Source organism: Danio rerio, chromosome 9, assembly GCF_052040795.2.
Source record: "Danio rerio strain M-AB ecotype USA chromosome 9, GRCz13ab, whole genome shotgun sequence".
In the NCBI taxonomy this organism is placed as follows: Eukaryota; Metazoa; Chordata; class Actinopteri; order Cypriniformes; family Danionidae; genus Danio; species Danio rerio.
This window is the reverse complement of record NC_141029.1, coordinates 3,298,023-3,312,799: the sequence shown is the minus strand read 5'-3', so window position 1 is coordinate 3,312,799 and position 14,777 is coordinate 3,298,023. Positions and strand designations below refer to the sequence as shown.

General features: G+C 38.5%; 1 protein-coding gene across 9 annotated transcripts in view; it reads right to left on the bottom strand.

The window, feature by feature from the left end:
• Positions 1 to 14,777, bottom strand: part of ppp1r9ala (protein phosphatase 1 regulatory subunit 9A-like A) — a 72,561-nt gene that overhangs the window by 17,913 nt on the left and 39,871 nt on the right. For 5 of the 9 annotated variants that reach the window (XR_015499045.1, XR_015499046.1, XM_087267383.1 and 2 more), the window contains exons 5-13: positions 13,177 to 13,281; positions 12,288 to 12,411; positions 10,240 to 10,398; positions 9,208 to 9,261; positions 5,984 to 6,213; positions 3,401 to 3,497; positions 3,236 to 3,314; positions 794 to 948; positions 448 to 709 (exon numbers count right to left, since the gene is read on the bottom strand). Coding sequence is in view for 6 of the 9 variants with exons in the window: in XM_087267383.1 (XP_087123509.1) it covers positions 448 to 709; positions 794 to 948; positions 3,236 to 3,314; positions 3,401 to 3,497; positions 5,984 to 6,213; positions 9,208 to 9,261; positions 10,240 to 10,398; positions 12,288 to 12,411; positions 13,177 to 13,281 (1,265 nt within the window). In the remaining 3 variants the exon portion in view is untranslated. Of the gene's footprint in view, positions 1 to 447; positions 710 to 793; positions 949 to 3,235; positions 3,315 to 3,400; positions 3,498 to 3,931; positions 4,167 to 4,731; positions 6,214 to 9,207; positions 9,262 to 10,239; positions 10,399 to 12,287; positions 12,412 to 13,176; positions 13,282 to 14,777 lie in introns of those variants that run through there. The other 4 variants (XM_087267384.1, XM_087267386.1, XM_087267388.1 and 1 more) reach the window with 2 other exon arrangements.

Sequence of the window (14,777 nt, the reverse complement as noted above, 5' to 3'; positions counted from 1 at the left end):
TGCGTTATCAAACTTATCACACGACTACTTGCCACAAAGCTAAACAAATAGACAGAAAACATTGATCTGAGCTGTAATAATTTACCATAACATGAATTAAACAAAGCTGACAGAAACATAAACGGCTAAATGCAGCCAACACTAACCTATGCATTATTCAGTCACAAGATGGCGCCAAACAGTCAAAAACAGTGACGTTACAGATAAGCATATGGATGTGAATGTATTCCCTAACATCCAAGGTGATTCCAAGTACCCGGATGAGCCGGTGTTATTAGTTTCGGCAGTTGTTATTTGGGAATAACATACCTTGGAATGTTGTGACTGACCAATAAGAATCAAGCATTCCAGAGTGCAATAAGTAAGGTATAATGTACATCTAGCCGGTTGTTCTCACAGAATAAAGCCCTACATGTATGTTCCCCTGGGCTTTTTTTTTTTTTTTACCTTTGACCTCTTTGCCTTTCCCTTTGGACTCTCTCTTCTTTACGTTGCGTGCGAAGCTCGAGGGGGAGGAGTCTTTTGGGGGAGAGACGGCGGGGCTCTGTGGATCTCTCTGCCCTGATTGGCTGCTGCTCATGACAGATCCTTCATTCTTGGGTTGGTTTGTAGGTGAAGAAATTACCACGGGCAGGGACAAACTTTCCTGGAAGGATCTCCTGCGAAGCAGTGGAGACTCAGGACTCAATGACTCGCTCTCATCATCACCCTAAAAGACACATCCAAAGTCAATGTTAAAGTCCAAAATAATAACCGCAAGGCTTTTATAGTAATCTAGAAAGCTCTCTGTGACCTGTGGGCGTCCGCCAGGGGAGCTGAGGGTCTCCTTGAGTTTACTGCGGGACGGGGGCTGTCGTTTGGATCTCTGGGCCAGCTGGGCCCTTGCACGGTGAGCGCTGGTGTCCAAACGCTCTGTCTCGGGAACCATCCCACTCCAGTCTGCTCCTGCTGAATAATTAATATCAACTCATATCAGCAATAGAGATCCCATTTTTTCAATTGCTCTATAATTCCCTTCACTTTACAGTGGAGTATAGGCCGAATGTTAGATGCTCAGTTTTGCACAAGTAGGTCTGGTTTAATTGAGGATTGCTTCACCAAATGATATGAGAACTCTAGGTGAATCACTTAAAGGCTGATTTATACTTCTGCGTCAAACACCGGTGTATGCTACGATGCTGACGCATAGCCCTTCACCGTGGCTGTCGCCGTCACTGACGTGCACCTCTCAAAAAATGTAACTACACGTCGCAACGACGAGTAGCGTAAGCTCTGTGATTGGTCGGCTTGGTAGCGCTGATAAGTCTGGGCGGGACCGAGAGCCGCGCGAATGGCGTGAGCGATTGTTTACAAGTGTGGAGTCCCGTGAAGGAGCTCCGGATGGAAAGTTTTGTTTAGTGTTTACCTCATAGTTAAAGTTGTTGCACGTCCGCCGGTTCCTGCCTCAAAATGAGCGAGTTTGAGCCACTTGTACATCCCGGAAGTGTTCAGGAAAAGCAAAACAGCAGCGAAGAAACTCGACACAGAGGAACATTTACACCTCACTGCCAACTAGCGTTTCGGAAGTGTTAATGCAGACCGACAGAGACAGCGCGCAGAAGTATAAATGCACAGCCACGCGCGTTGCCTGCGCTGTGGGTTACGCCGGTCACCTGACGCACAAGTATAAATCAGGCTTAAGGCTCTAAGTGCATAGTCTAAAATGCATGGTGTAGGTCAGTGTTTCCCAACCCTGTTCCTAAAGGCACACCAACAGTACACATTGTTAACCTCTCCCTAATCAAACACGCCTGAATCAACTCATCAGAACATAAGAAGAGGCTCCAAAGCCTGAAGTTAATGGGTCAGATAAGAGAGACATCCCAAATATTACTGCTGGTGTGCCTCCAGGAACAGGGTTGGGAAACCCTGGTGTAGGTGCACTTATGATGTGTCCAAATCCATGCTATTTTAAGGACAGGAAAAATAGTATGAGTATGCAGCGCATGTTCTTAAACAGTTGTCATTATCTTAATGAGTTTATTTTGGGCATAATGTGCATTAAGTCAATCAGAGTCTCGTTTCCTATTCTCTTCAAGAGGGATCTGGGCATTCTCTATTTACATGGCAGAGTTTGTAAGAGGAACAAATGAACACTTCAGTAGCGAAGAAATGGATCTGCTTCTGCATGAGGTTAAAGCAAGCAGGGCATCTATAGAATGGGTCGGATTCACCGAAGCCCCCTGAGGTGAAGAAGGTGTGGAAGGATGTAGCAGTTTTTGTATTTATTTAGACAATTATAATAGTTTAATTTTACATTCTGTTTTATTTTCTTTTTTAACGATAGTTGTGAACGATGCAGTGGCGCAGTAGGTAGTGCTGTCGGCTCACAGCAAGAAGGTCGCCGGTTCAATCCTCGGCTCAGTTGGCGTTTCTGTGTGGAGTTTGCATGTTCTCCCTGTGTTCGCGTGGGTTTCCTCGGGTTTCCAGTCCAAAGACATGCGGTACAGGTGAATTGGGTTGGCTAAATTGTCCGTAGTGTACGAGTATGTGTGTGAATGTGTATGTGTATGTTTCCCAGAGATGGGTTGCGGCTGGAAGGGCATAAACGGACTAAGCCGACAGGACAATGAATGAATGAATGAACGAACGATAGATGTGAGCTGCTGCGCATCCCTGTGTGTGTAATAAGCAGCATGTACATGCGGACGCGCATATCACTGATGTTCTCTTTAAATAACAAAACAAAAACAAACAAAAAACTACGCTATTAACTTTTGACCAGCTTTTAGATGGTCGATTGCAATTTCAGTCGCCTCAAAAAAACAAAATGCACAACAGTGTGCCTGAACCCATGTGCGCAAAAATGGGTGCAAAAGCAAATGCTCTGATGCACTGGGCAGAAACTAGCAAAAATATAACACTTTTGGCACAGATGAAAAAATTGGGGGAGGTGCAAATAGTGACAAACTTTGCTGTGATGGTGAATTTTTTATGAACAGCCAAAAAATCCTATACAAATAATCATGTGCTTTGTATCTTGTCTGTAGGATTATTATAGTAAACTAACAATATAACAATAATGGAAAAGTACTATATAAATATAATATGTAACAAACTAAAACTAAAGCTCAATTAAAAATAAATTTAAATTGTATAGTCATTTAAATAAAAACTAATTAAAATGACATAATACACATTTACATTGCCAAAATTAATTAAAAAGGCATTAAAAATCAGCTTTACAGTAACTCACCCAGCAGAAGTGAATCTGCAGACTTGCTGCCCGACAATGAAGACTCATTATGACCACGGCCAGATTCGAGTTTCGCCAGCTATTCAGAGAAATGGAGAGACGGGTATCAGAAAACATGGATGCTTTATGTGCGAGTGATTTTGTCTGTATGATGTGAGTTCTCACCCTTCGCTGCAGATCCTCGATCTGACTCTTATATGCGCTCTCTCTTTCATCCAGAGACCTCTTTAACTCCTCCTCCCTCTGCTCAAACTCCGCCTCTCTACAGGACACAAACACGTCCAGCCAATCAGAAAAGTTGTACTAATCATTACATTTATAAATTACAAGCTAAAATACTATGTACAGGTGATGCGGCGGCGCAGTAGGTAGTGCTCTCGCCTCACAGCAAGAAGGTCGCTGGTTTGAGCCTCAGCTGGATCAGTTGGCATTTCTATGTGGAGTTTGCATGTTCTACCTGCGTTCGCGTGGGTTTCCTCCGGATGCTCCCGTTTTCCCCACAGTCCAAAGACATGCAGTACAGGTGAATTGGGTAGGCTAAATTGTCCGTAGTGTATAAGTGTGAGGCAGCAAAGAATGTCACTATAAATTAAAACTACTTTATTATTTTATGCAACACTCTTACATTTAAAAGGGATACATAAGGGTGATCATACGCAAAAAGACCCCATAAGGTTAGATGTTTTCTTTCCCTTATTTATTTATTTATTTGTTTGTTTGGTTGGCGCATGTACTCATGTGCGATCAAACCCGCCTCTCCTTTGACTCCACCCTGAAGGCCCAGCTGGCCCTCTTTGGCCCAAGGTATTCGGCGGGCCGAAAAAGGCCGGCAGCTGGCCCCATGAAAGCCCCGATTTGGCCTAATTAGGCCCCGGAAGTGACAGTGGAAATGCGACTGGCCTTGGCTCACCCTGGCTCGCTCGCTTTAAGGCTGATTTATACTTCTGCGTCAAACGCCGGCGTATGCTACGGCGCTGACGCATAGCCCTTCGCCGTCACTGACGTGCACCTCTCAAAAAATGTAACTACATGTCGCAACGACGCGTAGCGCAAGCTCTGTGATTGGTCGGCTTGGTAGCGCTGACGAGTCTGGGCGGGACCGAGAGCCGCGTGAATGATGCGAGCCCAATGGAGCGATTGTTTACAAGTGTGGAGTCCCGTGAAGGAGCTCCGGATGGAAAGTTTTGTTTAGTGTTTACCTCATAGTTAAAGGTGCTGCACGTCCGCCGGTTCCTGCCTCAAAATGAGCAAGTTTGAGCCACTTGTACATCCCGGAAGTGTTCAGGAAAAGCAAAACAGCAGAGAAGAAACTCGACACAGAGGAACATTTACACCTCACTGCCAACTAGCGTTTCGGAAGTGTTAATGCAGACCAACAGAGACAGCGTGCAGAAGTATAAATGCACAGCTACGGGCGTTGCATGCGCCGTGGGTAACGCCGGTCACTTGACGCAGAAGTATAAACCAGGCTTTAGGCCCGATAGTGGAAACGCAGCTATTGAGTGTGAATGAGTGTGTGTGGATGTTTCCCAGAGATGGGTTGTGGCTGTAAGGGCATCAGCTGCGTAAAAAAACGTGCTGGATAAGTCGGCGGTTCATTCCGCTGTGGCGACCCTAGATTGATAAAGGGACTAAGCCAAAAAGAAAATGAATGAATAAATGAATACTATGTACAGTCTGAAGGACTTGAAGCTAGTTTCCTGTTTGTCCACAAGAAAATGGAGTATTTTCGGAAACCGAAATTTTCCTAAAAATCTAGCCAGGGTGAGGATTTTCTGAAACTCCAGGTACAGTGTTGTGTGGGCACTACAGCTGGTGTTTGTCTCATGACATCAGTGTGCATGCTGTTTTTTCCTTTCTGATTAGCCAACACGGCTGGGTTCACACCAAACGCGGTAGATGTGAATTTTGCACATTTTCGACAAACGCTTTGTGCATTCCACGTCGTTTGTATTGACTTGTATAAAAAAATGAATATTGTGTCTGACTCCATCATGAGCTTGGAGGACTGCATCCATACATCTCTGACATGACACAAATCACTGATTAATAAAGTCATCTGGAATGGCAAAGAAAGTGTTCCTGCAGGACTCCCAGAGTTCATCAAGATCATTTGAATTCATCTTCAGCGCCTCCTCCATCTCACCCCAGACATGCTCAATAATGTTCATGTCTGGTGACTGGGCTGGCCAATCCTGGAGCACCTTGAGCTTTTCTGCTTTCAGGAGCTTTGATGTGAAGGCTGAAGTATGAGAAGGAGCGCTATCCTGCTGGAGAATTTGCCCTCCATTGTGGTTTGCAACGTAATGGGCAGCACAAATGTCTTGATTCCTCAGGCTGTTGATGTTGCAGATCTCTCGCGCGCCCCCATACTAAAATGTAACCCCTAAACTATGATTTTTCCTTCACCAAACTTGACTGATTTCTATGAGAAACATGGGTTTTTTGCGAGTTCCAGTAGGTCCTCTGCAGTATATGTGATGATTGAGATGCAGATCAACAGATGATTTATCAGAAAAATCGACCTTCTGCCACTTGATCCCAAATGATCAACTATTGGTCAAGCTTAATATAATTTGTTACTCTTAAAACTGGGATCAATACAAGGCTTTTGTCAGGTAGTGCATTATAACATGTAAAAGAGAAACATTCAAAAACAACATGTAAACACCGTAATCATATCATTGTCTTATTCAGATTAAGGCAAATCATTTGATTTACTGATCGAGTGCTGACGTCATGACTCACTTCTGCTGATAGTCCTTGAGCAGTTTCTTGGCTTTGCTGTATTTTTTGTCCAGCGCTTCATACTGGCTCTGCGTGTCATTGAGCTGTTCGTTGATGCTTTTGCAAAGCGCCTGAGCTTCCAGCCAGTTCTTCTCCATCTGAGCGATTCTCTCCGAGTTCTCCTGAACGCTCCTCTCTAACTGAGCTTCTCTGGCCTCCCACGCCGCACGCTCCTCTGAGGACTCCCGCAACTGCGACAGCAAACACACTTCATCCATTACAACACACTGGAGACTGCCGTATGATTGATATAGCAGGATGATATACAGCTGAAGTCAAAATGATTCGCCCTCCTGTGAATTTTTAGTTTCTTTAGTTTCGAATGTTTCCCAAATGATGTTTAACAGAGCAAGGAAATGTTCACAGTATTTCCTAGGATATTTATTTCTTCTGGAGAAAGTCTGATTTGTTTTATTTTTGGCTAGAATTGAAGCAGTTTTTAACTTTTTAAAGCCATTTTAAGGTCAATATTATTAGCCCCCTTAAGCCGGTGGTTCCCAAAGTGGGGGTCGGGACCCCCCAGGGGACTGCGGGACAATGAGAAGGGGTCGCTTTGTGATTTCCAAAAATCTAATTCATTTTATTAAACCAGGGGTGTCAAACTCATTTTAGGTCAGGGGCCGGATGGTATAAAATCTGTTCTCAAGTGGGCCGGATCCTGAGGGGTTGGGAGGGTGAGGGGGGTGGTACCACGCCTCCTTTTTTAAAACGGTACATTTTCATATGACTGAACAAAATAGCCACTAAACTGACAAAACGTAAAGTAGTTACATTTCCTATTGAGGTCATCTCAGTGTGCAGAGCTTCCCACAGGTTCGAAATATACTTGCAGTGGTTGCCTGATTGTCCCACGGCACATAAATGGTCAACTACATGCAACAAACAAAAAAAAGTGTGAATTTTAACTTGATTTTTATTCATTATGACGCTGTTATACACATTTTCTTTTCAATGACTGAAAGTTATTTTAAAAAGACTGTTGAAATAATAGAAATCCACTATTTCTCTTATTTTTATGCTATTTAGGAGACATGTGCACCCACTCACAGGTAAAGGCTGCTCTGCTCTCTCTCTCTCTCTCTCTCTAAAGTTGCCATATTAGAATGACATTTACAGTATTGTCAAAACATTTTAGAAATGTATAAGTATGTAATACATTAGCATGATTACATTTTTAAAATATGCAGCAAATGAGAAATAATATCAGGAAAATTTTTTATCAAATTAGACATTATTGCAAAAAACTATAATAATTACTAAAAAGTGTACATTATTTAAATAAGGCAAATTAGTTGATTAACCTTTTCTGATGGTGCATAAATATTTTGCAGCCATTCAAGATGTTATTTTGTTCTTTCCGGTTATAAAGTTTATCTGAGTCGTTTATTAAATGATTAATCATTTAATGTTTCTCTCGCGGCTGTGCCCACCTGACTGTGAAATGGTAATGCAAAAATGCATAAAAATGACGCCAACTTTAGAATGGCAAAGTAAAACCTGAATTCTGGACATTTTAGGAGATTCAGAAACTACGGTCGGAAAAGGCGGAAAAGGCGCGTCTCAATGGGTCTGCAGAGCATGTGAGAATTTCTGAATGAGTGACAGATCGCAGGAGTAGGAAACGTGCAGAGCGAGGGAAGATTTTCCACTGGTTAATCGATCGCGAATGTTTCGTTTTCTTGGACGGATTCAATATAAGGGATGAGGTCTTTCTCTCTGAGATGGCTGTCAAATTGACGCTGATTCAGGCTTCTGGATGGGATGGAATTAAATTTGCTATTGCGCTCTCCAGTGGACACAATCAGAACAGCAGTGTATTTTATTGAAATCATTTCAGCTCACATAATCATCTCGCGGGCCGCATTAAATTAGTTTACGGGCCTGATCCGGCCCGAGGGCCGTACGTTTGACACCCCTGTATTAAACTATTAAAATGACCATATTTTATCCATTGTTTCCCAGAGATGGGTTGCACCTGGAAGGGCATCCGCTGCGTAAAATGCTGGATAAGTTGGCGGTTCATTCTGCTGTGGCGACCCCAGATTAATGAAGGGACTACGCCGAAAAGAAAATGGATGAATGAATATTTTATCCATAATCTACAGAAGATAAAAATAGTAGTTAATAGTTACTTTAAAAACAACAACATGCAAATAAAAAGCCGTCAGCCTTTCAGTTTTTTTTTTGCAAGCCCTGGGGTGATTATGTTATATTAAAGCCGAAGCACATTGATTTCATGGCACCAAATTAAACTTTCTGACACCTTTACAGCACTCACGCACTAAAAAATAAACACAGGTCATGACTGAACATGGAGGATGGTCTTAAAGTGGCTAAATTAAATTCAAGATTAAACGATGAAAAGACTTGGGCCTATTTGTATTTATGAGCTGCTGTGTAAAGGTCATATATTTACCACCTCAGAGGATATTGGAGGTCAAGAGTCACTGGCATTGCAATTTTGAGGGTCAAGGGCTGAAAAGTTTGAGAACCCCTGCCTTAGGCAATATTTTTTTTCAGATTGTCTACCAGAGTTGAAGACATTTTCAAGACCGTCGAGAATAAAATTTCAGACTTATATAGGACTAAATGCTCAGGATTGTTTTTAATAACCGATCAGAAAAAAACTACCCTATTAAAAGACTGATTATAATTAGTTATTCCTTAGCCACATATTTTAAATGACGTATCAAAATAAGCAGACCCTAGTTTTATACATACTATATTTTCAACATAACTTTAAAAACACAACAGATATGTTCAAACATTAGTTATATATGAAGTTTTTCTAAAAGTTTTAGCGAAATGTATTGGTGATTGGATGTGTGTTGGATCGATTGGGAAGCTTTACATAAACAAAGGAAAAATTAAGAGGCATTTAAAATTATTTAAGATCTACAAGACAATATTTAACTTTAACCTAATTTAACCTAGTTAAGCCTTTAAATGTCACTTTAATCTGTATAGAAGTGTCTTGAAATATCTAGTAAAATATTATTTGCTGTCATCATGGCAAGGATAAAATAAATCAGTTATTAGAAAGGAATTTTTAAAACTATTATGATTAGAAATGTGGTAAAAAATCTTCTTTCTGTTAAACAGAAATTAGGGGAAATATAGGGTCCTTCAAATTCAGGAGGGCTAATGATTCTGATTTCAAATGTAAATGGTTTACAGGTTCATACTCTCTCTTTCAGCTCATCCACTTCAGCTTCTGCGATGGTGTGCTTTATCTGGAGCTGAAATTAAAGCACAATATAGACAGAGTTACAAAACTAATAGAAATATGTTAACAGACAGTGAAATGTAGCTAAAATTAAAGCACAATATGCACAGAATTACAAAAATATATGGAAATATGTTTAAATTAAGTACAAAGTAGCTGAAATTAAAGCACAATATAGACCATATTTTATTGTAAATATACACACATACAAAAAACAAAAACAAAACGGAAAAAAAGGTTGTGTGTGATAACAGTGGAATGACACAAGGAGAAAGTCCTGAACTACTGAAATGTGTTTAATACTTTATATAAGAGGCTTTTTTTGGTGCTGCAGCTTAAAGACGCCTCTCATATGGGGAATGAAGTCACATGCATTGCTCAGGTGTGAGTTGTACACAGACTCCAACAGAGTGTCAAACTCTTGATGCTTCTGCTGGTCTCGTCTATCAAATCTGAGCTTTATTTAGTATTCTCTATTGGATTCGGATCAAGTGATTGGCTGAGCCATTCTACGGCTTGATTTTCTTTCTCTGAAAGCATCTGAGAGTCTCCTTGGCTGTGTTTTGGATCATTGTCTTGCTGAAATGTCCACCCTGGTTTCATCTTCATCCTCCTGCTAATGTAGATGTTGGACAGAAGCAGCTGATACACCGAGGAAGGGCTGAGGAATACTGAAGAACTACTGAGAGATTTCAGCTGCTGTCTGGACTTTCCATGACTTCCCTTTCTTCATGTGTACTTTTCCCTTCATCATTTCATTTTATTATGAATAACTTAATTTGTAAACTAATTAGATTTGTTTTCCTTGCATATGTGGATTTCTTTGGTTGTCATCAACATCTGATGAAAACTTCAAGTCAGCAGCACCTTTGGAAAGATGTTTTCTGACAGAAATAGTGACGTGTTCAACACTTATGTCCCCCACTGTATATAATAACGATATATTAGCCCTAATCGTTATTGAACTGAAAAAACCCAGATGATCTGTTACCTCTTTAAACCTGAACGTTAGCTGCGTGGTGTCCATGTTGGAGGGCAGGAACATGTCCTCACTTTCGGGCAGATCGTACACTTCCACATTCCTACCGCAGAAGCTGGAACCCAGGATGCCATCCTCGCCCCCTTCCTCCTCGTCCTCGTAGTGCTCGTCCTTTGAAGACACAATCACACAACCGAATACAATCAGTGCATAAATAGAGCAAAGTTGAGAAATAAGTTATGAATTAACATTAATAACCGAAAGCATGATTCATTTTCCTCTTGTTGTACTGGTAATACATTAACCATTCAGTATTCAGGAGCGTACCTGCTCAGCAAGGTAGCACAAACGTAGTGTTCCGAGCGCAGCTCTAGACAAGCCTATTTGTGTTCTGAATAGACTCACAAATCTGTTTCCTCATACAACATGGTGGACTTTTGCATAGTTTTGCATACATGTGAACACTGAACACAAAGCAGCTCTGGGGAAATTAATGTATGGTTGAAAATGTCTGAAGATGCTTCTGCAACTGTAGTATTTCCCAAGTTATGTGTAACAGAGCAAAAAAATTTTCACAGTAGTTCCAATAATATTTTGTGTTCTTGAGAAAGTCTTATTTGTTTTATTTCGGCTATAATAAAGGCAGTTTACATTTTTTTAAATGCCATTTTAAGGTAAAAAATATTAGCCGCTTTAAGCTATTTTTTTTTTAGATAGTCTACAGAACAAACAATCGATATACAATAACTTACCTAATTACCCTAACCTGTCTAATTAACATATTTACTCTAGTTAAGTCTTTAAATTGCCCTTTAAGCTGTATAGAAAAATATCTAGTCAAATATTGTTTACTGTCATCATGGCAAAGATAAAATAAATCAGTTATTAGAAATGAGTTATTAAAACGATTATGTTTAGAAATGTGTTGAAAAACATCTCTCCGTTAAATAAAAATTGGGGGAAAAATAAAAAAGGGTGCTAATAATTCAGGGGGGCTTATAATTCTGACTTCAACTTCAATTCTGACTTCAACTGTTCTAACAAAAGTGAACCGTTAAAGAGAAAATAATTGCAAAAAAAAGGTGTTATATTCGTAAAGTAATGAAAATTGCCTCAGAGCGCTGACACAACATGTCTCTCTACTACATGACGAAACCGGAAGCCGCCATTCTACAGTTAACCAGTTTTTTTAGTCCTGTTTGGTTACTTAAATACTTTAGTCTGACAGAATTACATGACAAACATAATCTAGTAGATTATTACTTGTATTTAGTACTGCATATGGACTACTTTTGGATTACTTGTAGATTACTTTTGACGCAACTCATTTATGTGTACCACACTGATATCCAAAAATAAGAAAAAAGGAAATATAGTCAATTTGTTATCACTATTATAAACTGTATTAAATCCTAACTATGGCTCGATTTCCAAAACTACTGTTAATGATGTAAAAATCAAATACTTAATTCAATCTTAACGTGTAAAATGCACAAATTCACAGAAATGTATTTGCACATGGCCAATTTATAGATTGAATATAGCCAAAGTGTAATTGAAAGAGAAACAGTACCAGTTTTAAGCATTATAAAAATGTAAAAATTAGAAATAATCAACAAATTATGTCTCCATTTTGGGAATAATATTTAATCATGTAAATTATCCAAAAACAACTGCAATCATCACCTTTTTATATTACAAAATAACTACAATATTTTATTGTTGAACTATGATAATGCCCTCAAATCACATTTAATCAATTACCACACAGCATTAGATACCATATCAACATCTAATAACCATAACTATTTATGATATCAGAAATAATATGACTTAAAGTAAGCTAATTAAGTGCACATTCTTAATTAAGTCTTCAATCCTTAATTAATAATGCACATGAACATACAAAAGTGAGCTTATATTAACCTACAATCTAGCTCTAAATGCTTCACAAGTTTAAAAAAGAGTGCTTACACGATATACAAAGTTTGCAGTGATATTGACAGGACTACAGACAGTAAGGTGTATGATGTGTGTGTGTGTGTGTGGGTGTGTCTGACCTCTTCAGTGGACTGCTCATACGTGTCGTCTCCTTGTTGCTGCTGTCGCTCCTGCTCGAGGGTCTCGCTTATCAGCCGAGCCACTTCACTCTGAGTCCCCGGCTTCTCTCGGCCAATCAGAAACCTGCACACGGTTGATTGACAGGTGGATGATGACACGCATAACTTATACTGATCAGGTGGAGAGGAAACAACGGAGCCTGTGTGTATGTGTGCGTGTGCGCATTGTTTATTTGCATGTGGTGAACTCAACGCCTTCGGTCCACAGCCTACAGCAAAGTATGAGTACTAAATATGTAGCGTGAATTAAAACTAAATTATATTATGCTTTAATTTTTTATATATATATATATATACACACATACATACATACTTACACATATATATATATATATATATATATATATATATATATATATATATATATATATATATATATATATATATATATATTAATAAACATAATCATAAATATGAAATATGAACAACACAGGATGAAAGAGCTTTTTTAACATATACATACTAGCTACTAACTACACATCTGTATGTATATGCATGTGTATAAATATATGTACTATATATAAATATACATACATATATATATACATACATACACATATACATATACATTATATATATATATATATATATATATATATATATACATATATATAAATATACATACACACACACACACACTTATATATATAGTATGTATATAGTATTGTATACTAGTATTGTATACTAGTATGTATATGTTAAAAATAGCTCTTGCATCCTGTGTTGTTCATATTTATGATTATGTTTATTAATGTTGCACCGTGGTCATGCAAGACATGAAATTTCGTTCCAATGACAATAAAGCTCAACTGCACTTGAGTTGACCAACCTGACAGATCCCTTGGTGTTCTTGAGGACGGTCGCAGCAAAGAGTTGCGTCACACCAACCAGACTGATGCCGTCCACCTCCACAATCTGATCATTCACCTGGATCCTGCAGCACAACACAGAGATGAAAAAAATATTTCATATATAGCCACCATTGGAGTATATTTACAGACAAAATACCTATGTAATATCTTATAGAATAATTTAGATTCGAAACAAACCAAGTCAGTCTATTCTCACAGTTTAACATCTTGTGAGGGAAACACAGTTGTGTGATCAGTAGTAAATCTCATCCATAAGGAAATGTTTCGAACACTTGGCTGAAGTTACGAAAACTAAACATGTTATTAAAAGGACCAGAGTTGGACTAACCAGAAGAGCACAGAGGCAGGGCAAGCATTGCAAGCTTCTGTTTACAGTAGCATGCTGGCATGACATTGGTTTTATTAATCATTGCTTAAAACACGATTAAAAACTGCACAAATCAAATATGTAAATTCAAAACACTATTTAAAAATACACAAATTCAATTCGTAAACACAAAACACTATTCCTAAATACACACGTCCAATTGGTAAACACAATACACGTTTCGTAAATATACAAGTCCAATTGGTAAACACAATACACGTTTCGTAAATACACAAGTCCAATTCGTAAACTCAAAACACAATTCAAAAATACACAAATCCAATTTGTAAACACAGAACACTATTCGTAAATACACAAATCATATTCGTAAACTCGAAACACGATTCATAAATACACAAATCCAATTCGTAAACTCGAAACACGATTCATAAATACACAATGTCAATTCGTAAACTCGAAACACGATTCATAAATACCTAATTTCAATTCGTAAACTCGAAACACGATTCATAAATACACAAATCCAATTCGTAAACTCGAAACACAATTCATAAATACACAATTTCAATTCGTAAACTCGAAACACGATTCATAAATACACAAATTCAATTAGTAAACTCGAAACACGATTCATAAATACACAATTTCAATTCGTAAACTCGAAACACGATTCATAAATACACAAATCCAATTCGTAAACTCGAAACACGATTCATAAATACACAAATCCAATTCGTAAACTCGAAACACGATTCATAAATGCACAAATCCAATTCATAAACTCAAAACACGATTCATAAATACACAAATCCAATTCGTAAACTCGAAACATGATTCATAAATACACAAATCCAATTCTTAAACTCGAAACATGATTCATAAATACACAAATTCAATTCGTAAACTCGAAAAACGATTCATAAATACACAATTTCAATTCGTAAACTCGAAACACGATTCATAAATACACAATTTCAATTCGTAAACTCGAAACACGATTCATAAATACACAAATCCAATTCGTAAACTCGAAACACGATTCATAAATACACAAATCCAATTCGTAAACTCGAAACACGATTCATAAATGCACAAATCCAATTCATAAACTCAAAACACGATTCATAAATACACAAATCCAATTCGTAAACTCGAAACACGATACATAAATACACAAATCCAATTCTTAAACTCAAAACACGATTCATAAATACACAAATCCAATTCGTG